The sequence below is a fragment of the Erythrolamprus reginae genome, chromosome 5 (genome assembly GCF_031021105.1).
Source record: "Erythrolamprus reginae isolate rEryReg1 chromosome 5, rEryReg1.hap1, whole genome shotgun sequence".
Taxonomy (NCBI): Eukaryota; Metazoa; Chordata; class Lepidosauria; order Squamata; family Dipsadidae; genus Erythrolamprus; species Erythrolamprus reginae.
In genome coordinates this window covers 46567806-46592663 of record NC_091954.1, presented here as the reverse complement: position 1 = coordinate 46592663, position 24858 = coordinate 46567806, and the positions used below count along the sequence as shown (strand labels likewise).

General features: G+C 39.1%; 1 protein-coding gene across 1 annotated transcript in view; it reads right to left on the bottom strand.

Annotated features, from left to right (window-relative positions):
- ADAM12 (ADAM metallopeptidase domain 12) overlaps positions 1-24858 on the bottom strand; it is a 350980-nt gene that overhangs the window by 315524 nt on the left and 10598 nt on the right. Inside the window, exon 2 of the mRNA XM_070752490.1 lies at positions 5600-5733. Coding sequence (XP_070608591.1) covers positions 5600-5733 — 134 coding nt within the window. The remainder of the gene's footprint in view (positions 1-5599; positions 5734-24858) is intronic.

Here is a 24858-nt window from a genome sequence, read left to right as displayed (position 1 = left end):
AGTCAGGTAGACTGCATACGAAAAGGGTATAGCAGTGAAATAACAGCTTGAGAGCACAAGCCAGGAGATAATATCAATGCCACCTGGCATGTGTGACATCGCCCATTCCTCTTCCAGGTTCCTGGCACACATGTACATGTGACAATCAGCTGGCCTTCATGCATGCGGCAGTGCCGGAAACTGGAAGAGTTGGCCTTCCATTTTCCTGTGTGATCAAGTGTACTGCCCAGTTGATCATCACATGCATATGCCTGGCAGAAACCTGGAAGACTAGCTGGTTGGCGTGCATGCATACACTGGACACTGGAAGCTCATTTTTGGATACATAATTAATAATAATAATAATTTATTGGATTTGTATGCCGCCCCTCTCCGAGGACTTGGAGTAGCTCACAACAGCAAAACACAATGTACAAATCTAATGTTAAAAGCAATTTAAAACCCTTCTTATAAAAAAAAACAATCATACAACCTAACGAATCATACATAAAAAACCATAGTAGCTAAGGGGTGTATGAGTTTCCCCATGCCTGGTGACATAGGTGGGTTTTTAAGAGCTTTCAAAAGGCAAGGATGGTGCGGACAGACCTAATCTCTGGAGGGAGTTGATTCCAGAGGGCCGGCCCCCCCACAGAGAAGGCTCTTCCCCTGGGTCCTGCCAGACAGCATTGTTTAGTCAACGGGACTCGGAGAAGGTCAACTCTGTGGGACCTAATAGGTCACTAGGATTCGTGCGGCAGAAGGCGGTCCCGAAGATATTCTGGTCCGATGCCATGTATGGCTTTATAGGTCATAACCAACACTTTGAATTGTGACCGGAAACTGATCAACAGCCAGTGCAAGCCACGGAGTGTTGACGAGAAATGGGCATATCTGGGAAAGCCCATGATTGCTCTCGCAGCCGCATTCTGCACGATCTGAAGTTTCCAAACACTTTTCAAAGGTAGCCCCATGTAGAGACCATTGCAGTAGTCGAACCTCGAGGAGATGAGGGCATGAGTGACTGTGAGCAGTGAATCTCTGTCCAAATAGGGCCGCAACTGGTACACTAGGCGTACCTGCGCAAACGCCCCCCTCGCCACAGCCGAAAGATGGTGCTCTCTGAGCAGCTCCTCTTCCGTGTTGCGGCCCAGGCAACTCTGCATGCACACAAAGTGCACACATATGCATGTACTGCCTTTTCAGCACTCAGTTTTGAAAAAGGTTGCCATTGCTGATCTAGAGCAGTGATGGCGAACCTATGGCACAGGTACCACAGGTGGCACGCAGAGCCATATTTATTTATTTATTTATTCAATTTTTATGCCGCCTTTCTCCTTAGACTCAGGGTGGCTTACAACATGTCAGAAATAGCACTTTTTAGCAGAGCCAGCATATTACCCCCACAATCTGGGTCCTCATTTTACCCACCTCGGAAGGATGGAAGGCTGAGTCAACCTTGAGCCAGTGATGAGATTTGAACCGCTGACTTATAGTTCTACAGTAAGCTTCAGTGGCCTGCAGTACAGCACTCTACCTGCTGTGCCAACCTGGCTCTCTCTCTCTCTCTCTCTCTCTCTCTATATATATATATATATATATATATATGTATATATATATATATATGTGTGTGTGTGTGTGTGTGTGTGTGTGTGTGATCTGTTACCCTTGCTTAGCTGCAATGTGCATGTGTGTGCTGGCCAGGTGATTTTTTGGCTCACACAGAGATTCTAGGAGGGTGGTTTTGGCTTCCAGAGAGCCTCCGAGGGGATGCGGGGGGCCTTTTTAGCCTCCCCTGGCTCCACAGAAGCCTTTAAAACCTAGGGAAGGTGAAACACGAGCCTCCTGGGCCTCCCAGAAGTTGGGAAACAGGCCATTTCTGGCCTCCAGAGGTGGTGGGGGAAGCTGTTTTCACTCTCCCCAGGCTTTGAATTATGGGTATGAGCACACGCGCATGCGTGATACGTGCGCACATGCTCTCCCGGCACCCAAGGGAAAAAAGTTTCATCATCACTGATCTGGAGTGTGTTTCATATTTTTCTAGCTCAAGGTATTGTAGCCCACATGGCATGTTCATAATTCTTGAATCTTGAATTAGGCAGAAATGTTTCTGGAGCTTCCTCCTCCGATTCAACTTCATTCTTATCAAAACTAACAGCTCCATGATCATATACAGCTAGAATAGAAATAGTGATACAGTATTTCTGAATCACCTTCTTCTAAGATTCGTCTAAATCAAACTGGTTCATAATAAATGCTACTTTTTGTATGACAAAAATATAACAGATTGTTATATATCTCCCTTGCTGAATTTCTCACAAGAATCAAAGTATTTTTTATTACATTTTCAGTTTCCAAGGGAATGGGAGCACTATTATTCCATGTAACCCTCAGTATTAAATCAACATTTTAATTTAACATTCACCTTGAATTGCAAGCAATTGGAAAGCAAATTAATAACAAGATGAATGCCATTATTCTTCTCTGAAAATTTTTATACTGAAGCTTTTTCAATACACTGTATTCATCACTTTTGAAAATCTCTGAAGTACAGTAAAGATAACCATCTGTTCCTAATTAAGCAACCCCAAAATATATTGAGATGGATACTAAATACATAACATACCTTAAATTAGCTAGCTAACAATTTCAGGTGTGAGTCCAATGTCCTTTAGTAAGCATTTTTTGTTTTACCAAAATGCTAAATATTCCTTTTATATAAACATATAAATAATGTTTAATAATACAAAATAATATAGTTTAGGAGACAAATGGAATGAAGGGTGCCTATAAAAGCAAAATGTCAATTAACCTAAATGGGATTTTATGTATTTCTTATCTACAATACGTTACAAGTGTGTAAAATGGATATTGGTTTATATACATGTGCAGAACTTACAGGATACAGACATTTTATCCATTGCATCCAAAATCTGGTAAATCCAAATCCCTTAAATTAAGGTTATATTGCATATAAACACATACAAATGCACAAATACACACCACAGCTTAGCTTTTAAAAGATGAATCACTACAGGGGTAATTCTTCAGTCTTCCTGAAAATCATCTAAATCCAACTGAGTACAATGGAATTTATCTTTTACTAAATATAGATAGGATTCTGCTGCAATTAATCCTAAATATTTGATATATAAAGATGAGCAAAAAAGAGCTTTTGAATGGGCATAAAAAAGAGCTTTTGAATGGAAATAAACATTGTAATTAATTGTTCAACCAATCTTGTCCAGTCGACGAAGCAGTGGAAGTGATGTGCCGGTGCCTGGAGGCTGTTGGGGCCTGGATGGGTGTCAACAAACTCAAACTCAACCCAGACCAGACGGAGTGGCTGTGGGTTTTGCCTCCCAAGGACAATTCTATCTGTCCGTCCATTACCCTGGGGGGGGGAAATTATTGACCCCCTCAGAGAGGGTCCGCAACTTGGGCGTCCTCCTTGATCCACAGCTCACATTAGAAAAACACCTTTCAACTGTGGCGAGGGGGGTGTTTGCCCAGGTTCACCTGGTGCGCCAGTTGCTGCCCTATTTGGACCGGGAGTCATTACTAACAGTCATTCATGCCCTCATCACCTCGAGGCTCGACTACTGTAATGCTCTCTACATGGGGCTACCTTTGAAAAGTGTTCGGAAACTTCAGATCGTGCAGAATGCAGCTGCGAGAGCAATTATGGGCTTCTCTAAGTACAGTATGCCCATATTACTCCAACACTCCGCAGTCTGCATTGGTTGCCGATCAGTTTCCGGTCACAATTCAAAGTGTTGGTTATGACCTATAAAGCCCTTCATGGCACCGGACCAGAATATCTTCGGGACCGCCTCCTGCCGCATGAATCCCAGCGACCGGTTATGTCCCACAGAGTCGGCCTTCTTTGGGTCCCGTCGACTAAACAATGTCGTCTGGCGGGACTTCTCTGTGGGGCTCCGACCCTCTGGAACCAGCTCCCCCCTGAGATTAGGATTGCCCCCACCCTCCCTGCCTTTCGTAAACTCCTTAAAACCCACCTCTGTCGTCAAGCATGGGGGAACTAAAACATCTCCCCCTTGCCCATGTTGTTTTGCCGTTTGATTGATTGACTGTGTGCCTGTTTTTTATATATATTGGGATTGTTTTATGAATTTTTTAATTTAAAATTGTAATTAGATTGGTGGGCTTTGGATTTGTTACTATGTACTGTTTTTATTATTGTTGTGAGCCGCCCCGAGTTTGCGGAGAGGGGCGGCATATAAATCCAATAAATCTAATCTAATCTAATCTAATCTTTATTTTCAGTGGGCTTTTTATTTGTTCTGGTAATCGCTTGTTCTATATACAATAGTTCTCAACCTTTCTAATGCTGTGATCATTTAATACAGTTCCTCAAGTTGTAATGACCCCCTACCATAAAATAATAAAATGATTAGGAAATTCAGGGGTGGGATCTAACTTATCTCACTGTTAGTTCACTTCCTCCTGCACTTAGTGGGCACACTGTGTGGGCATGCGTGCTGAATTTTTTAAAAATGAAAAATATAGCCAAAAATAAGATGGCAATGCATGTGCAGTGACAAAAATTCGGCTTCTGCGCATGTTCAGAAGTTCTCATGATACAGATATATATTTTTTTGCAGTGGTCTACTTACATGTGGGTGGACTCACCTGGAGATGAATAGAGGAGTGGTGTCTCAGTTCCTAAGACCATTGGAAATATGTTTTTTCCCTTGTGGTCTTAGGCGACACCTGTGAAAGGGTCGTTTGACCCCAAAAGAGGTCATGACCCACAGATTGAGAACCGTTGTTCTAGAAGGAAACTGGTAGGAACCAATACTTTCCAGAAGGGAAAACTGCTTTGTCAAAAGAGATCAAGTGCTTCTCAAAGCCAAATAAAAGAATGACAAAATATCTGTTGACTTGGAAATGCAGGAGAAGAGGCTAAACAGATGAATTCTGGAAGACAGATTTTTATACAGGTTTTATCTTTTGTGTATACTACAGCATCCGATATGTTATGTGTGCAGAGGACTTTGCTTTTATCTGCAATAAAAAGGGAAATTATTCTAAATGCATCATGTCTATGTGCCTTTTGCTGAGAAACTATACAAGGTCATCCGGAAAGATTATGTTACATCTGTGCAAAGCCTGTTAATTGGTTAACAAATAATAAAACAAAATATATTAACATCTTAAATGGTTTTTCACATCAGATCAGAATACATATGAGAAGGAAGAAAGAATAACCAAAAACCCCCACTAAATGATACTTTTACTTGGGCAAATTAAAAACCCAGAAATTGTAACCTTGAAACAAAAGTGTAAGCCCCAGCATAACAAGTTATCTTCTGGACAATATTCTGAAGAAAAATAAAATTATTTGTGATCATATCTCTAAGCAATGAAGGCAATTCCACACAGTGACAGATATACAGTATGTATACCTTCAATCTGAGAAACCTCAAATATATTCAATTTCCCTAGGTAGCCCACCCAAAATTCTAGAGAGCTTCAGTTTGGGGAAAGCAGATATAAATACTACATCAGACCAAAAAAAAGACTTTAGTCCTATATACTTCTGTACTGTAATTCATGAAATTATGTTATAGAAAACAATAGTTGAAACAGAACTTACCTGTTCATAAAGATTCTTTATTGGTTTCCATGGTTTACCACTCAAAAGATAAGGGATGGTTATGCCATAGTGTTCTAGTTGTTCTCTTCGAATCCATTGCCTAGGGAATTCCAGTTTACTTTCAGCAATTTCTCCTAGTATAATTTTAAAAAACATTAAATGTTAGTGAAGGACTAGCACTAGCAGTACAGCAGTACAAACTATTGCTAAGTAAAACTGAAATTATAGCAATAGCGCTTAGACTTTACAATACTTCATGCCTTCTCTAAGCAGTTTACAGAGTCAGCATATTGCCCTCAACAATCTAGGTCCTCATTTTACCGACCTCGAAAAGATGGAAGGCTGAGTCAACCTTGTTGTGATTTGTTGAAGGCTGAGACTCAAACAGCTGAACTGGTAGCAGCCGGCATTCAGTAGAATTAGCCTGCAATACTGCATTCTAACCACTGTGCCACCACAGCTTATAAACATAAATCAATACACAAAGTTATTAAAATACATATCAGAATAAGTGTTTATATGTCTTACATTATGTTGTGGTTTATATGTTTTGGTTGCAAATTGCAATGATTCCACTTTGAAAGCACAAATAAGGCAAACATATGGGGAAAAGTGTAGTGATTCACTTGTGATAAAACAACAAAGCGATAATCAAAAAACCTTTTTGGAGGTTATTCTTCTTACCCATTAATTTCTTACATTATGATTTTGGACACAATTTTAGAATACTTCACTACCATATAGAATAGAATAGAATAGAATAGAATAGAATAGAATTCTTTATTGACCAAGTATGATTGGGCACACAAGGAATTTGTCTTGGTACATAAGAGAAAAGATACATTTGTCAATAATCATGAGGTACAACACAATGATTATAGGAGTCAAATAAGCAATGAGGAAACAATCAATATTAATAAAAATCTTAAGAATACAAGTAACAAGTTGCAGTCATACAGTCATTAGGGGGAAGAAATAGGTGATAGGAATGACAAGAAAAACTAGTAGCAATAGTAGTGCAGACTTAGTAAATAGTTTGACACTGTTGAGAAAATTATTTGTTTTTTAGGGTGATGGCGTTCGGGGGAAAAACTGTTCTTGTGTCTAGTATTTGATAAGGATTACTTTTAAGTGGGTTATTGTTTGAAGGAGTCCAGAAATCAAGTCCAACTTGACAATGAAGAAATAAGAGTACTGTATACAGTCTGACATAATTCATAAATAAACTGTTTGATTAGAGAAAAATGAATAACTACATTTGTTATTGACAGGAAATCTCTTAAAAAACCTTTTGTTGAAAATAAGAGAAAATGTGATTTGGGGGTTTGAAGATTAGAAAGGGTAGTTTATGGAAAGAAGGAAATTGTGATGTAAGTTTAGAAAGAGGAGGCAACTTAGAAATATATCTATGACCACCATCAAGAAGATCAGTGACCACTTCTTTATAGATTTTGGGTTCTTCCTCTTTCTTTTTCTTGCCTATTTTCTTTCTCACTATTCACAGTTTTTCTTTGTTACACTTAATTGCTTCTATGGCTTTTATTTCATTATAAATATCTTCAATAAAATTATTTTTAAAGAGAATTCTTTGCCCTCTAAAATTGAATCAGCATTTATTAAATTTTAGAAAATTATTGAAAACAAAATTAAGGAGACTTGATTTTTAAATTACGTCTTTTCTTTTCTTTTTGGTTGTTTGTATGATTTTTACTGAAGTTTTCCCCTTTTTATGGAATTTTATAATTGCTTATAGTGTTATACCATGAACGTTTTAATGGTACAATTGTACTACCTTCATAGTCACTTAATTAAAACAGGAAAAGCAAATAAAATAAATAAATAAATAAATGTGAAAGTCGTATCATGTTTCATAGTTGCTCATTTAAAAGAATGTGTAGAGCATGTAAAAATAATGGGCTCTTTAGAAAGTACCATTTCTATGAATCAACCCCTCAAAACAGAGCTACAAATATATACATGCACAGAAATATATGCTCTTCCCCTGAAACTTTTTTAACTTTTGAAAATCAGACAACAAAGATACCGATTCACTCAAACGGACATAAGCTCTGTAATTGCCAAAGACCACTGTCTCTAACAAAGATCTATCTAGCCCAGCATTGTGTTGCTGCAGTGACTAAACACATGTCTATGGTAAGCTGATAAGCACCCTCCTACTCATTTTTATCAACAACTGCCATTAGGAAACACAATGCCTTAGATATAGAAGCTGATGCATAGATACTACTGTTACCAATTAATATTCCCCAGGGGGCCCATGAGAGTTTCCAGCAACTGTGGATTGTTTGTGTATAAAATTCAAGCATCAAAATATTCCCACATGTGGCAAGTATATGTAATTCATTACTTCTTAGAAATACACAAGTATCCATCACAACTCATATCCCATCACTTTATAAGAGTTCCATCACATCAGTTGTTTAGCGGAGTCACCAAAGGATGACGTTTGCTTGTGCATTATTAATTCAGCTATGAAGCTCTGCCCAAATCATATGTCAACTATTCTTAGGACAGAAAAGAGCCTTGTATTTAATTAAGGCAGATTCTTTGTTCTCCTTGTCAGGCAATAAATTGGATTTTATTTGCACCAGAATGAAATTTTTATTTGTCAATCGCAAGGTTAAGTTTCCTGTAGAAAATAACACAGACAGAAAACATTTTCAGAAAGAAAAAGTTAACTAAATTGAAAACCAAACTTCCAAGAAAACATGCAAGTTACATAAATTCTAAAGGTAGTTTTTAAACATAACCTAGAAATATGTCTGAAAACAGAAGCTAACAGGATATATGAGAGGAATGATATTTATACGAAACAAGGAAATATGCCAATATGAAATAAAGGTTGTGAAGCCAAAAGGCATAAAGAAATATAGAAAGAAGATGCATCAAGTGGACAGAACAATAAAACCAAATAGCAAACAGAATTAATAACAACTGAATAAAAGTATATGGGAAAATATAGATGTCAAAGCAAAAATAAAGAACAGTCTCTGAAGTTTAAGCCATTTTGCATGTACAGGTGGCCTTATTTTTATATACATATTTGGGGAGTGTAATTCAGAAAAGACATGTTTCCCAACTCACATTTTACATTAAATTATAGCATTCTGATAGAAAAAGCCATAAAAATCTGGTTGAAACATAATGCTAGACAATATAACCATGTCCTATAAATGGTATCACAGTAGAGTAATGCTGTCAATGTATTTTGCTAATCCAAACCCAAACAAACCATATTATGGACCAATAGATTCACAGTTTATCTGCCAGAACCATCCACAAATCTCAGCATTACTAGATAGTCATTTTTGGCATGGATTATCCGTAATGTTTCAACTTTCTACACATGTGCATCTTGTTGACTTTTTATACATAACTATTAATCTCTATCTTTTCAAAATGGGTAGCTGTTATGATTCCGTCTGAGGCCCCTCAGGGAACGGCTGATCCTCTGCCGGCTTCCTGCTCAGAGGGGGAGGATGAGGAACAGGAGGTTCAGGCAGACGGGGAGGAGGAATCTCAGGCTGAGGGAGAGGGAGGACAGCCAGAGTCCCCCGAGAGGGAGCTCTCCCCAGCAAGCAGCCTGGATTCCTTAGATGAAAATGCACAAGCAATAATCAATCTCCGGCAGAGAAGAGCAACACAACGAAGGGGACAATTAGCCAGGTACTTTCAGCACTAAAGAGGCAACAGCTGGGTTTGGGTGTGGTGCTCTCTGGAAAGGCTGAAAAGGCAGACCCACCCTTCCTGGCTTGTGGAGTATTATCTTTGGGAGTCCTGGGACCTGGCTGTGATCTTTGGCGTCTTGGAATTCTGGTTTGTGACTTTGAATACTGAAACCTTGGGGGAAAAAGGTGTGGGTCTTATTCTCTACAGTGGTGGGTGTGCCAGAAAGAAGTCTGCTGTATTGTCTGGCTATCAGGACTCTGCTGTGAAGTCTCATAGCCTGCCTGTTGGGAAGAACAGGTTTTTCTCTGTGTTTATTTTTCAAACTATAAAGTGCTTTTGCTTTTACCAGCGTGTCTGGCTGCTTTTTCCAGTTGGTGTTGAAGTCTGGTGGCACCCAGACAGAACAGGTAGCAAAAGAAAAGCTAAAGATAACCTATCCCAAAGGTGCTTTTTCAAGAAGCAACTGCACTTTCTGGTTTTTTCTTTGAAGATGATTTGCTTCTCATCCAAGAAGCTTCTTCAGCTCTGACTTAATGGTGAACTGTATGATTGTAACCTGTTGCTTGTATCTTTATGATTTATATTAATATTGATTGTTTCCTGTACCCTATGACAACCATTAAGTGTTGTACCTCATGATTCTTGACAAACGTATCTTTTCTTTTATATACAGTACACGGAGAGGGGTGGCATACAAATCTAATAAATAAATAAATAAATAAATTCCTTGTGTGTCCAATCACACTTGGCCAATAAAGAATTCTATTCTATTCTATTCTATTCCATCCCATTCCATTCCATTCTATGAAAATGTCTTGTAAATACCAGAATGAAGTTTAACAAATACAACTGCACAATTATTCAGTTAAGAAATAGACATCAAATGCTTCAACTATAAAATGGATCTCACCTGGCTAGATAATAATGGAAATGTATGGACCTGTTCTGAGACAAAAATATTTTGGAATAAAGTAGAGAATTGGATAAATGAAATAACAAAGGAGAAGATTAAAAAATCTCCTGAATTTTTCTTATTGGGTATTTCAAATATAAAGTATAAAAAAGAAATGTACTATTTAATAATACATATACTGGTTGCGGCACGAATAGTATTTGCACAGAAATGGAAAGAAAAGACGATACCGAAAGATACGGAGGTATTCAAAAAAATTATAGAATGTGCAGAATTAGACATGATGACTAAACGTTTGAATAACCAAACCGAAACGGAATTTTACAAAATATGGGATAAAGTATATGATTGGTGGAATGTTAAAAATAGTATTAAAAATTAAATATATAAGAATAAATGACTATTTGAAAAATTATAAGACAGAATTAAATAGTTTATATGATAACTAACCTAGAAGCTTTTATTTTGTTTTCTTTTTGCACTACAGTGATCCCCCGATCGTTGCGAGGGTTCCGTTCCAGGATCCCCCACAATGAGCGGGTTTTCGCGAAGTAGCGCTGCGGAAGTAAAAACACCATCTGCGCATGCGCAGATGGTGTTTTTACTCCCGCAGCGCTAGCGAGGAGCCAAAGATTGGGGTTCCTGTTTTAAAACGTCGCCGCCGGCATGGGCGGCTTGCCAGCACCCCCCCCGGACCCCCAACCCGGGTTTGGGGGGCTGCTAGGAAGCCGCCCATGCCGGCGGCGACGTTTTAAAACAGCCGCGCCACTTTCCAATGAGTCCCGAAGACAAACCTCAAACTTCCGCGTTTGTCTTCGGGACTCATTGGAAAGCGGTGCGGCAGTTTTAAAACGTCGCCGCCGGCATGGGCGGCTTGCCAGCACCCCCCCGGACCCCCAACCCGGGTTTGGGGGGCTGCTAGGAAGCCGCCCATGCCGGCGGCGACGTTTTAAAACAGCCACGCCGCTTTCCAATGAGTACCGAAGACAAATGTCAAACTTCCGCGTTTGTCTTCGGGACTCATTGGAAAGCGGCGCGGCTGTTTTAAAACGTCGCCGCCGGCATGGGCGGCTTGCTAGCACCCCCCCGGACCCCCAACCCGGGTTTGGGGGGTTGCTAGGAAGCCGCCCATGCCGGCGGCGACGTTTTAAAACAGCCGCGCCGCTTTCCAATGAGTCCCGAAGACAAACGTCAAACTTCCGCGTTTGTCTTCGGGACTCATTGGAAAGCGGCGCGGCTGTTTTAAAACGTCGCCGCCGGCATGGGCGGCTTGCCAGCACCCCCCCAGACCCCCAACCCGGGTTTGGGGGGCTGCTAGGAAGCCGCCCATGCCGGCGGCAATGTTTTAAAACAGCCGCGCCGCTTTCCAATGAGTCCCGAAGACAAACGTCAAACTTCCGCGTTTGTCTTCGGGACTCATTGGAAAATGGCGCGGCTGTTTTAAAACGTCGCCGCCGGCATGGGCGGCTTGCCAGCACCCCCCCAAACCCAGGTGGCCGGGCGAGCAGCGAGCGAATGGCGGGTGGCCGGGCGAAGGGCGGGCGAGCGGCGAAGGGTGGGCGAGCGGGTGCTGGGGAGGGCTTCTCGCCCTCCCGCCAGCAAGAGGGGGAGCGAACGGCGTGGGCAGGCTGCGGACAAGCCGTTCGCTCGGGCCGCTTCCCAGCTGAGTACTCAGCTGGGAAGCGGCCCGAGCGAACGGCATGGGCGGGAGAAGGGCGCGCGAGCCACGGGCGCACGGGCAGGTAGGCTGCGGACAAGCCGTTCGCTCGGGCCGCTTCCCCGCTGAGTACTCAGCTGGGAAGCGGCCGAGCGAAGCGGCAGCAGCGAGGAGTTTGCGTGGGCGGTGGGGAAATTCCTCGCTGATGCCCGCCAAGAGGCTGAAGACCTAGGGAAGCCGCCCAGCAGCTGATCTGCCCGGCGCCATCTACGCATGCGTGCCCATAGAAAAAAGGGCACGCATGCGCAGGTGGTGTTTTGACTTCCGGGTTGAAAAATCGCAAATTAGCCTGTTCGCAATGGTCGGGGATGCAACTTCAGCCTGATGATGGTGAATGTGATTTCGCCGAAACGTCACATAAACATGCAAAATATTACACAGGGCAAAACCCGAACTCAGAACAATCTACATACATATACCCGTGAAAATTTACGAAAACAAATATATATATATATATATATGTGTGTGTGTGTGTGTGTGTGTGTGTGTGTGTATTATCTTCTAAAACATAAAGAAATTTGACCAATAATTTTAATCTTAAAAATATAGAATTAAATTTAATGATAATGAATTTTGCAAGTGTGGCATTTCTGCTTAGATCTGGTAACAGTTAGAGGTTTTTTTAATATTCTGTATTAGTTAGACTTCTACGATAAGCGGAGCAATGGCAGCTCCTTAAATGTTCAATGTTGTATGTTTTTGTTTGTCCTTTTTGAAAATAAAAAAAAAATTATAAAAAAAATAATAATGGAAATGTAACTTTTTTTTCCACTTTGAAAATGATTTCGCAATTTTAGGCAGCATCAACAGTAGTTTCAAATGAATGAGCAAGAGATGTTTCACTTTATTCTACACTGACCATATAATAATTTGAGTACTTTCAGTTCTGGGCACCACAAGAAATGTGCAGAAAAATCAGAATAGGTTCAGAGAAGAATAATGATCAGAGATTAGAAATGTTGGAAAAAATAAATATATTTAGCCTTGAAAATAGAAAATTAAGGAAGATATAACAGCACTCTTGAAATTCTGAAAGGATGTTACATCACAGAGAGTCAAGAATAGAATATTAAAATACTTTATTTATTGTCACTTTTCATGTACACTAGTTGCCATACATTAAAATCAAATTACGTTGCATACACCTCTCAAAGGATCTCCAAACTCATTTTCTGTTATTTCAGAATGTATGGTATGGAGTAATAGGTTTAAATGGCAGAAAGTTAGATCCTAGGGAAGAAAAATTCTAACACTAATCACAGATTCATAATTGTTCAGAAAGATGGTAGCCTTCGATCTCTCTTTTGTCACAAGTCATCTCTGTGTAAATGGAATGGTAAAGGAATGCTTTCAAGGAAACACCTTCTATAAACGTGCATATGCAAAATCTTTCAAAGGAACTAAATCAAAATGAGAGGAAAGCATGAAGTATGAAACCTGATTCTATAGAACACCAAGTAGCATTTTCATCATGTTACTGAACATCAGAGCTGTGTTCAGCAACATGATGAAGACAGGATTTCTTTAAGGATACCCAGTAGGCACAATTCTATATTTAATATTCTCAGCAGGAGCTCCCTCTCTGTAGAGTCAAAATGGCATTAATGGAGATACAGCTTAGTTACAGCTAGTCCTTGACTTATTACCACAACTGGGGAAGAAATTTCCACCATACCTCATCTGTAAGTCAAGTCATTATGTGATGAAATACATTTTATGACCATTTTTGCCATGTTCCTAAGTCATCACAAGGGTCGTCAGCTAAGTCATGAGATCGTAAGTGCAAATTCAACTGGAAATCAACAAAAAACATCGCAAATCATGATCGCATGACTGTGGGATGCTGCAACTGATCCTAATTGCATGCCAGTTGCCAAGTACCTGAATTATGAATACATGGCTGCAAGAGTAGGGTGGCGGACGTAAATTCAAATTTAGATTGTACCTTTTTCAGAAGCCATAGTTAATTTAGTGAATAGTTGTATGTTGAAGACGGCTAATCCTGAGAGAGAAAGAGAAAAGCAAAAGATTTGGACTGCACCTTAACATCAAGAAAACAAAGATGATGACTGCTATAGAGAACACACAAGTCAGAGTGCAGATTTACAATGAGACCACTGAAACAGCCAAGGAATTCCTTGTCTTGGGATCTAAAATCAACCAACATCGTGGTGACTGCAGCTCTGAGATCCGAAGGCAATATAGCACTTGGAAGCACTGCAATGTCCGGCATGAATAACATTTGGAAAAGTAAAGATATCAACCTACTAACTGAAAACAGATTATACAAGACCATAATTTTTTTGGCTGCAAAACTTGAACTCTGAAAAAGGCTGATAGGAAGGAGAAGGGTGAGTGTCTTTGAATTATGATGCTGGAGATGACTACAATGTATCCCATGGACTGCAAAAATCACAAACAAGGAAGTCCTAGACTGAATCTCACCCAAAACACAGTATCACTTGAAGCAAGATGGTCAAGCAAAGGATATCATCCTTTGGCCATGTCATGCAAGCGGACTGACTTAAGTCAATCATGCTGGCAGTTATCAGCAGAAAAAGAAGCAGGGGCTACTCTAGTACCCAATTGCTAGACACTATAAAGAACAATCCTGGGATGACTAGGATAGATCTGAAAAATGAGGTGCAAGACAGAGGGGAATGAAGAGTTTTGCTCCTTAGGGTAACTGAGGGTGGGACACATCTCAATGGCTGACAACAACGGCGGCCTCCCGAACCCAAACCCGAACTTTTGCCGAACTTCCGAGTTTGGCATTCGGGAGAACGCTGAGAAGCGCCCAGCTGTTTCAAAAGGTGACAGTCGGGCGGCGGCACCCAGTGAAGCGCCGTTTTTGCATTGTTGTTTTTTTTGCTTGAACACATTAATTGAGTTTACATTGCTTCCTATGGGAAACATTGTTTCGTCTTATGAACTTTTTGCCTTACGAACCTCCTCCCGGAACCAATTAAGTTCTTAAGACGAGGTATTACTGTATACAAATTCAGCATTAAGGGCTTATGCATATGAAAATCCTACTGTTTACAGGTAAAGTTAATCGCTTCTCCCTCAAAGAATGTATTAACATATTCCTCATTTTTGTGAAACCTTAAATCTATTTTGTTCATTTATCTCTTATAGTTCTCTATAAAATCACCACTCTTGTAAAAGTATGTTAGGAATGTTAAAAATTAACTACATCTTTTGATGGGCCTGAAAATGTAAGAGCAGCTAAAGGAATCCGTGTATTTCGGAATGTAATGTTCAGTTCTTTCTGCTTCTAATTAAAATGTATCTTCTCTCTAATTTGACAGGGCTGCCAACTTCAAACTGATCTACACATGGGTTTTCTGCAAATCCATTTGATCTTTTATGTTGCTTAGATTCATGACTTCTTACATGAGAAAGATGAGTTCAAACAATTTAGCTAAATAGCCTGCTTAAACCAAAAATATAATGTGCAAAGTTCCAATTATGCAATTCAAAGAAAGATTAACTGTTGCCACTTTGTGAATTACTTCCTTCAGTGTTATAATGTATTGATTAAAAAGGCTGCAGAAAGAACTGTATCTTCCTTCAAATTCCCTACATCTTTTAAAAAGTTACCTTTGACATGTTACCATGAAGATGGTAATTTAGCAGTGCTAAATTGTCTTTCAAAGATGAAAGTTAAAATGATACAGTTGTGACGGCTGATTTCACTTCTTGGCCCACTGAATTCTGAATAATACAAGCAAACACAACAGTTGGATCTTCTTAATCTCAGCATAATCTCTGTAGCATAATTTTTTGGAAGTCTGCAAAACTATATACAATAAAGTACTTCATTCTGTGAACCATATGACTCCATTAGTCATTCAAGCATATATTTGGCACTTGGTGAAAGAACAGAACTTGTTTAAATCAAGTATTTTGAGCCTGATTTGTATATTGATGTAGCATTTCTATAAACTCTTTACTTCTTGTATATTGTCATTGCTTAACCAAATGCCAGAATGTGTTGTGCTTCACCATACCTGCTATTTTCGAGGGAAAACTATATCAAAATATAGGATGACTGTATTAAAGAGTTCAAAAATGAGTACTTTGTAAGCATAGGAACTGTTTTTACACTTCACTTTCTTTAATTTGGACTTCTGAACATGCATCTGTTTTATGAAACAATGCCAACATATTTTAAAATGTGTGTACATACATACATGATCTTAAAAAAACCAATATTAATGTTGACTTTATTCAATTGAAGATGAAATCAGGGCACACAGCCTATTTTATATCACATGGACTTGGCAATGCAAATTGTCAGACTGTAAAAAATACTCTGAGTCTGCTGCACCAAAGAAATATGCAAGAAACATTAGGATAATAGCCAGATTTCTTCGGTACTAAAACAGATGCAATCAATCTGGTGCAAAAAAAAGGCTTAGGGCTCTTTCAATATGTTTTTTTTAAGCATAACTTTTACAAATTAATGTAAAATTGAGATAAAATTAAAATATTTTATCTGTAACCTTCAACTGTGTCAAAAAAGCCTTGTGATTCATAAAAATATAAGTGTGGCACACGAGTAGAACAATCATATTTCCCAAAGCAGTTGTATAAATGAGACCAAATCATTCACATGATCCCATAAATATATACTGAAATGGTAAGAAAACCACCCTATAGACTATTAGTATAAAATATTCAGAGAGAATCTAGTAGCATTGTGAAAGCTCAGATTTTTGAATGTTTTCTCTTCCATTACTTTGTTAGATGCTGACTTGGCTTAGGAGCTTTCACAATAACTTTGGCAGAAATTCTCTAGTGAAAGAACAATCCAAATTTTAAAAAGAATAGCCGTGCATCATAAAAGCTGAGAGTTCAGGATGCATGCATTGTTCTTCCTATTAGCATTCTGCTTAGAATGTGAAGGTATGGTTGTATCATGATAGAAGAATTTCTGCTTGCAACTTTTCAGGACAAATACAATATTTATTTCAACAAATCCTTCCAGGTTTGCAGGATATGCTACTTACAACCAGCTCAATTCTGCAAGCAATGCACCACAGCACAAATGCAATAGTAGCTATTTCGGATTGAATAGTAGCTCTTTTTCAACATTTCACTATAATTATCCCTTTTGAAACTTTACAATTATAACTGAAAGCAGGGTTTTTGTGGAACGTGGAAAGCCATAGGTAGTTATAGTGGATAAAAGCCCATATAGTCAGCTTAAAAATAGATTTCATGTTAGCAATATTTTAGCTCTTAAGAGATTTTACAGGGTCAATTGTACTGCTGGAATGTTGCAATGTACAATAAAAAATATATTGAAACATAAAATGCATGAATGCATGGGTAGGTGGTTGGGATCCAAATGTTTCTAACTTTTAAAATGCTGATGTCTGGCATTTTGTTTGTTTAATGTGATGTCAAGCAAAGATTGAAAGGAATTTTCACATAAGAACAAATATCAAATTATATAATACCTCATGAAACAATGCATTCATCTTGAATGCTAGGAGTGAATTCCTGCAATAACCTAGTTGGTTATGCAATAGCCATTTAAAAGGTTTTGTCTAGCTTGATTTCCAGGGGAGAAATGGTGAACTGAAGATGGCTCCATTAGAAAAAAATGAACTAGATCTGATAATGGATTTAAAAATGACAAATTGGAAGAATCATGTGGAAAATGTTGTTACCTTGGACATACAAAAGAAACCAATTGTCTTAATAAATTAAAAGGCATATCCAAAAAACAAGCCAAGAGAGTGATGTGGATAATTTTCTTGTATTGGATTTACAAGAGACTATTGTTAAAGTTTTGAAGAATTTTGTAAGAAAGGAGAAAGAAAAAAAATTCAATCATATTTTAGGACATAATATGAATTGACTACGGATCAAGAAGGTGAAAAGTAAAAGAAAGGAATATAAAGTTGGTTTATATAATCAAAGTTAAAATAGATATGTTGCTATATCTGGTATCCCCTAATGCAAAATTTCCCAACCTTTCTGGCTTTGCAGACCAGATGTGGGGAGGGGAATGGTTCTGTCTGAATGGTGCATGCAGTTCTATTTGCATGAACGGTGACCATGAGCCGTCCTTCATATGCATCAGCGATCCGCTCTGCTTGCACAAGTGGGCATCTGCATCTGCATATGCTTCAACACAGTTGAAATTTACAGATAAAATCACTTCCATAATCTGTTCAGAACCAATTCAAGGCTTAGTTGTAGGTCACGGCTGGGGCTTGGTGACCCCTGCCTTAATGGACAATTGTTATTCGGGACTAAATAAAAGGGTTTTTATAAAAGGGTTGTTTATAGCTAAGAGATTGGATATCAGAGAAAGGGATCATAGAAAGAAATGAATTACTGAAATTGTTTAGATTTGTTTTAGATGAAGATTATGTTTTTTAAGTTCTTTTTTTTACTTTATTATATTTTATTTTATTTTCTGTGCCTTCTATTTTTTTCATTTGTTTTTTATGTTTGTGTTTGTTTTTATCTTACCAACTATATTTTTTTAAATAAAATTAATATTAAAAAATTCCTCTAGTCTTTGTAAAGGAAAAATATCTTGAAATGTTGGTTATTTCATGAACAATTCAAAACAGGAGTTCCAACCACTGCCTTGACCACATACAGTAAGTGACAAGGCCAATGACAAATTTCTTTCATTTACTTTTTCTGTTTCTGTCACTCTAAAAGGGAATGGAGCAAGGCTAGCAGTAGCAGAATTATACACCACCCAAGGGATGGCTTCAAAGAAGGGTTCTGGGTGGGGGGAAAAGGAAGGGTTTTCTTCTTAGCTAAATGTACATGTTCCAGTGTCAATGCACTGACAGTAAGAGCAATCAAAAGCTATCTATCTTTTTTTAAGGCCAAAGTTACAGAAAAAGGGTGATCTTCTAGGTAACACTGTAAATGTCTGAGGGACAGATATTATTCTTGAAAGGACCTAAATTGTCACAGCACAATAAAGGGAAAAAATAGAGAAGAGTTAAATTGAACACACTGATGACACCTATGAAATTCTAGAAGATAAGACATGAGCACAACAGAATATTCCATTTAGCTCCCCCAAAATACAAAAGCAGTCCTAAATTTTATGACAATACCTACCAAAGCTTTCAGTTAAGGCTGCATGGCTTAATTATTGCTGTGCCAAGTAAAAGATTGTTGGAGTTATTCCTTATAAATTATTTTAGATTTAAAAATCAAATGTAGGAGTAGCATATGGAACAGAATTTGTAAGCTGCTCAGATTTGTTGGACCACAGCAACAATTCTAAATACATGTACAGTATTGACGGCGCCGGACTTACCCGGCAGGCAGGCTTTGCTGGAGGGACCGGGAGACACCGGACCCTCATGGTGGCCGCCATTTTGGATCCCGAGTGAAGTCTCGCGAGGCGAGACTTCGCTCGGGATTTCGGGCCTGTTTGGCCCGGCTGCTGATTGGTCCGGGCGGGGCCTGCTTGCCCTATATAAGGGCGAGCAGGCCCGAGGCTCAGCCTTCTCGCCCGGACAGCAGCCTCGAGCAGACACCCGCCCACCCTCCCTATTTTGCAGTGTGCTTAGGGGTCGCCCTTAGGGGGCCGAATGGGAATTTTTTGCAGTTCTGCCTCTTAGCCGGGCTGTTTTTTCGCCCATTCCACACTGGGGAGATGGATGTGCGGTTAGGGGGTGCCTGTATTTTTATTAGATTAATTGGCTTACCTTTGGTCATTTGGGTAGGCAGGTTAGGGGCGGAAAACTGGGGGGTGGTTTAGCAACCGCGCGTTCTCCCTTGGGCATCTTTGGGGATGATTGACAGGTTCTCTGCAAGCTCATGGAGGGAGCAACTGCCTGAGCAGCTGGGGGGAACCTGTCTTTGGGTCCTGCACCTTTAAATTCCCGGATTCGGGTTAGCCGGTGGGACCCCCCTCATGCAAAGCATGGCAGGGTCGCAGGTGATGGAGTGGTCCCTCACCTGGACTTGCATCGAGATACGCCCATGAGTTGCCCAGGAAGTTTTTTGCCCTAACGTCATTTCCGCCCCGGAAGTGTTTGTTTGACCCTGCAGGTCCATTTCCGGGTCATAGTTGATTATGCTAATATATGCAAATTTAATGAATAAATTATGCAAATTTATGTTAATAAAAATGACCCAGTTTAAATCCAGCTCTTGTGTCCATGTCGTTACTCCGTCTCTCCAGCAAATACAATGTAGGAGGAAAATTGGTGAAGGAAAAATGCTATTGCTCAAGGAATGTCTTTCAATGTACTATATTCAATATACTGTAGTAACTCTTATCCATGTCAAACCTAATAACATTCTACAGATTTTGTTCATTTTCCAATAGAGGCTGAGATACAAGAAGTTTTCTTTCACCCAGAATTATTCCCTTTTCCCTTTTATGTAAAAATCGGAATTAAATCTGAAGATCCTATAGGCATCTAACTTTTTGGGAGTTCCCAGATGGATAATCTTCCAGTTTTATTCTCCAAATTTTCACATAACTCTTTCCATTTCCCCCCCTAATTTTTCAGAAACCCTGACTAAAAATTGAGGCTTAATATGTAACATCAATATAAAGTATGCACATAAAAATAAAGTCCGCTCAATTCTCATGTACATGCATGTATCAACTTTTATGCTTTATTCCAGAATCACTCACTTCGTATATAAAAGAGGTGTGGGTATTTTTAAATATTTTAGCTGTATATTCATTATATTTTTCATCCTGTCTCTTATTTCTATTACACCTTTCACTGTTCATACGTAGATATCATTAATTATGTTACTTTACCCAAGATTAGTGCTTACCGTAAGTGCCTGGCTAACAACTGATAACATAAACACTTTTTCAAATGTTCATTTGTTTAAGATCTATATTAAATATATACATTGCACTGTAATCTGACAATCCTTCCTTCTGTACATCTTCATAGGAAAATGTACCATAAGGACAGAAAACTTGCAACATAGCAAGCTAGCCATCTGGTTCCACAATTTCAAACAAGAGCTAATTCCTTCTCCCTGGTACTAATAAGTCCCAATTCCTTCTCTCTCATCTTTTGTAAAATGATGAATTGAACTGAATTAAATCTATTACAATTAAATTGGTTAAAATAAATAATGAGCTGAGTTGGAATTATCTATCAGCATGGTAATGTTTTGGCTATCCTGCCTTTCTCTCCTTTAGACAAGATGCAAATCAACTAAGATCTTGATATTTGGTAAATTAATAGACTGTTTGTTTGTTTGTTTGTTTGTTTGTTTGTTTGTTTGTTTGTTTGACTTGTATGCCGCCCCACTCTGAGGACCCGGGGCAGCTCACAACATACAATACAAAACAATATGAATACAAATCTAATAATTAAAACAGTAAGCTAAAATTCCCATTATGTTAAAAAGCAGCCAGTCTACTCAATCACATCCATACATAATATTTAATGGTCATAGAAGAAGGGGGCATGATCTAGCTGCCCCCTGCCTGGCGTCTTAAGGGTCTTACGAAAGGCGAGGAAGGTGAGGGCAGTGCGAATCTCTGGGGGGGAGCTTATTCCAGGGGGCCGGGGCCACCACAGAGAAGGCTCTTCCACTAGGCCCGCCAGACGACATTGTCTGGTCGACGAGACCTGGCGAAGGCCAACTCTATGGGACCTTATCGGCCGCTGGGATTTGTGCAGCAGTGGAAGAGTTATACAGAAAGTGGTATATGCTTGCAAATATTGTATATTCAGAGACATTTCAAAATGTACCAAGCTATGGAGCAATAAAGAATTGCTCCATAGCTCCATCATTCCAACAAGTATTTTCTGTTCCCTGAGGTTATAATATGGTTGGATATGGACACAAACAGGAATGTTCTAAGTATGCCCACAAAGGTGAATGAGATTGATGAAGATTTATCAATCAGCTACAACAGGGATTGGGAGCTGTGGCCTTTTTATGACTTGTGGACTTCAATTCCCAGAATTCTGGAGCCACTTCAAGAATTGTTGGAGTTGAAGTCTACAAGTCATAAAAGGGCCATTGTTCCCCACCTCTGAGTTACAATATAGCCATAATACTGTGGTAATTTAACCTTGTCTATAAAAAGAGAACAGAAGAAAAGAGAAGTTAGAAATCTCACCTTTCAGTCCGTTGACAATCATCTCAGAAAATTCCTGAATTTCCCGCTCCCTGGCCAATGCTAAGAAGGATTTATTGTTTTGTCATGTTTGTGTGGGTTAAAAGACTCAATATGAGTTATTTATATTACTAAAATAAAGCTTTTAAAATTTACTGGTGCTTCTCCTGATATTGTTGGATGGTGTTCAGAGCCGTTGGAAAGAAAACCCGAATGAAGAATACAAAAGAGACATGGCAAGGCAAAGTATTACATGGTCAGTATACGCACTCACACAAAACTAGGAGGTAAAGCAAATAACAAGACTTGGCAATGGCTATGAGCAGGAAAGGGAAAAAAGGAACAGCAGGCAAAAAAGAGACAGCAGGCAGGGCTGATTCTAGTTGCACAAGATCAAGCCTTATTAACAAATGCATGCAAAGCACGCTCCAAACTTGACTGTAAAAAATATGACTTTAGTAATCGAGTTGTTGAAGCGTGGAACTCATTACCGGACTCCGTAGTATCATCCCCTAACCCCAACATTTTACCCTTAGACTATCCATGGTTGACCTCTCCAGATTCCTAAGAGGTCAGTAAGGGGCGTACATAAGCGCACTAGAGTGCCTTCCGTCCCCTGTCCTATAGTCTCTCCTATATCTCGTATTTCTTCTCTACTATAACCTCTATAACATTCATTGTCTTCGGAGAGGGGCAGCATACAAATCTAATAAATTATTATTATTATTATTATTATTATTATTATTATTATTGTGTATTATTGTGTATTATTGTGTAATGGACAAAATAAATAAATAAAAAAGCCAGAACTGAGAAGACAGCAACAGAAAATGCTTTTTCTGCAACCTAGTTAGCGTCTGCAAGAAGACTACAGAGACTGATTACAAACAATGGCATGATAAAATAGTAACTATGGTATCTTGGATTGACTGCAAGAAATGCCATTTTCCTGCCAGCAAAGAATCAGTGGGATTATAAAACAGACAAAATAATAGCAAATGAAGAAATTAAAGTATTTTCTGACTTTTAGAATACTAACAGACAAGTACTTGCTATGTAACACTTCAGCCCTAACAACTGGTGATAAAACAAAAAGAAGTCTGAATAATAGAGGTGGCAGTACATGAAGACAACAGAATAGAAGAGCACAAACTAGAGAAAATCACAAAGACCTGCAAATTGAAGTAGATTGACTGTGGTAAAAGAAAGCAAAAGTAGTACCAATATTAAAATGCATCAATAGTAATACATTCCATGGGTGCAATCCCAAAATATCTGGAACTGAACACCACAAAGATTGACAAAAACGTCATCAGATAGTTGCCAAAGGCAGCTCTATTTTGAATAGGTCACATCCTGTAACAATATGTTTAACACATCAAACAACAACATTTGCCTATCAAAAGTCCTTGGAAGGATTCAATAGGTAGACAAAAATGCAGAATCTAATCTAAACATCTGACTGTGTGACCAACCACAATAAAAAAGCTTTTGATTCAGTGGTCCAAGACAAACTACTTCTAAAACTCAAATTCTATGGCATCTCAGGATTCCTCCTCAGCTGGATTACAGCATTCCTGTCAAACAGGGAACAAGTTGTCAAAATAGGAAGTGCCATATCCACCCCCGTCCCTGTTAAAAGTGGCGTTCCCCAAGGTAGTGTACTAGGACCTACTCTATTCATTATCTACATCAATGACCTCTGCGACCATATCACAAGCAACTGTGTTCTTTTCACCGACAATGTAAAAATCTTCAACACCACTGACAACACAGATATTCTCCAAAGAGAACTTGACTCTATTTCAGATTGGTCTAACACCTATCAACTTCAAATATCAACGAACAAATGTTTTGTTCGCCAGATTGGCAAAAAAAATCTAAACTTCATATATAAACTGAATAAACATAATCTCACAGATAACCCCTACTCAGTAAAAGACCTTGGAATACTAATATCAAATGACTTAAGTGTCAAAGCCCACTGCAACAATATCGCCAAAAAGGCTTCCAGAGTTGTTAACCTGATCCTACATAGCTTTTGCTCCGGCAACCTCACACTACACACCAGAGCTTACAAAACTTTTGCCAGACCCATCCTTGAATACAGCTCATCTGTTTGGAACCCATATCGCATCTCAGACATTAACACCCTTGAAAATGTCCAAAGATACTTCACCAGAAGAGCCCTTCACTCCTCCATTCGAAACAGAATACCCTACGAAACAAGACTTACAATTCTGAGTCTAGAAAGCTTAGAACTATGATGCATTAAACATGATCTAAGTATTGCCCACAAGATCATATGCTGCAACGTCCTGCCTGTCAAGGATTACTTCAGCTTCAACCACAACAAAACAAGAGCACACAACAGATTCAAACTTAATATTAACCGCTTCAAACTTGACTGTAAAAAATATGACTTTAGCAATTGAGTTGTCGAAGCGTGGAACTCATTACCGGACTTCGTAGTGTCAACCCCTAAACCCCAACATTTTACCCTTAGACTATCCACAATTAACCTCTCCAGGTTCCTAAGAGGTCAGTAAAGGGCGTGCATAACTGCACTAGAGTGCATTCTGTCCCCTGTTCAATTGTCTCTCCTATATCTCATATATCCTTTGTTCCATACCTCTATTTTCCATTGACATATTCTATTCTTATATAGAAATATAGAAACAGAAGACTGACGGCAGAAAAAGACCTATGATCCATCTAGTCTGCCTTTATACTATTTTTTGTATTTTATCTTAGGATGGATATATGTTTATCTCAGGCATGTTTAAATTCTGTTACTGTGGATTTACCAACCACGTCTGCTGGAAGTTTGTTCCAAGGAT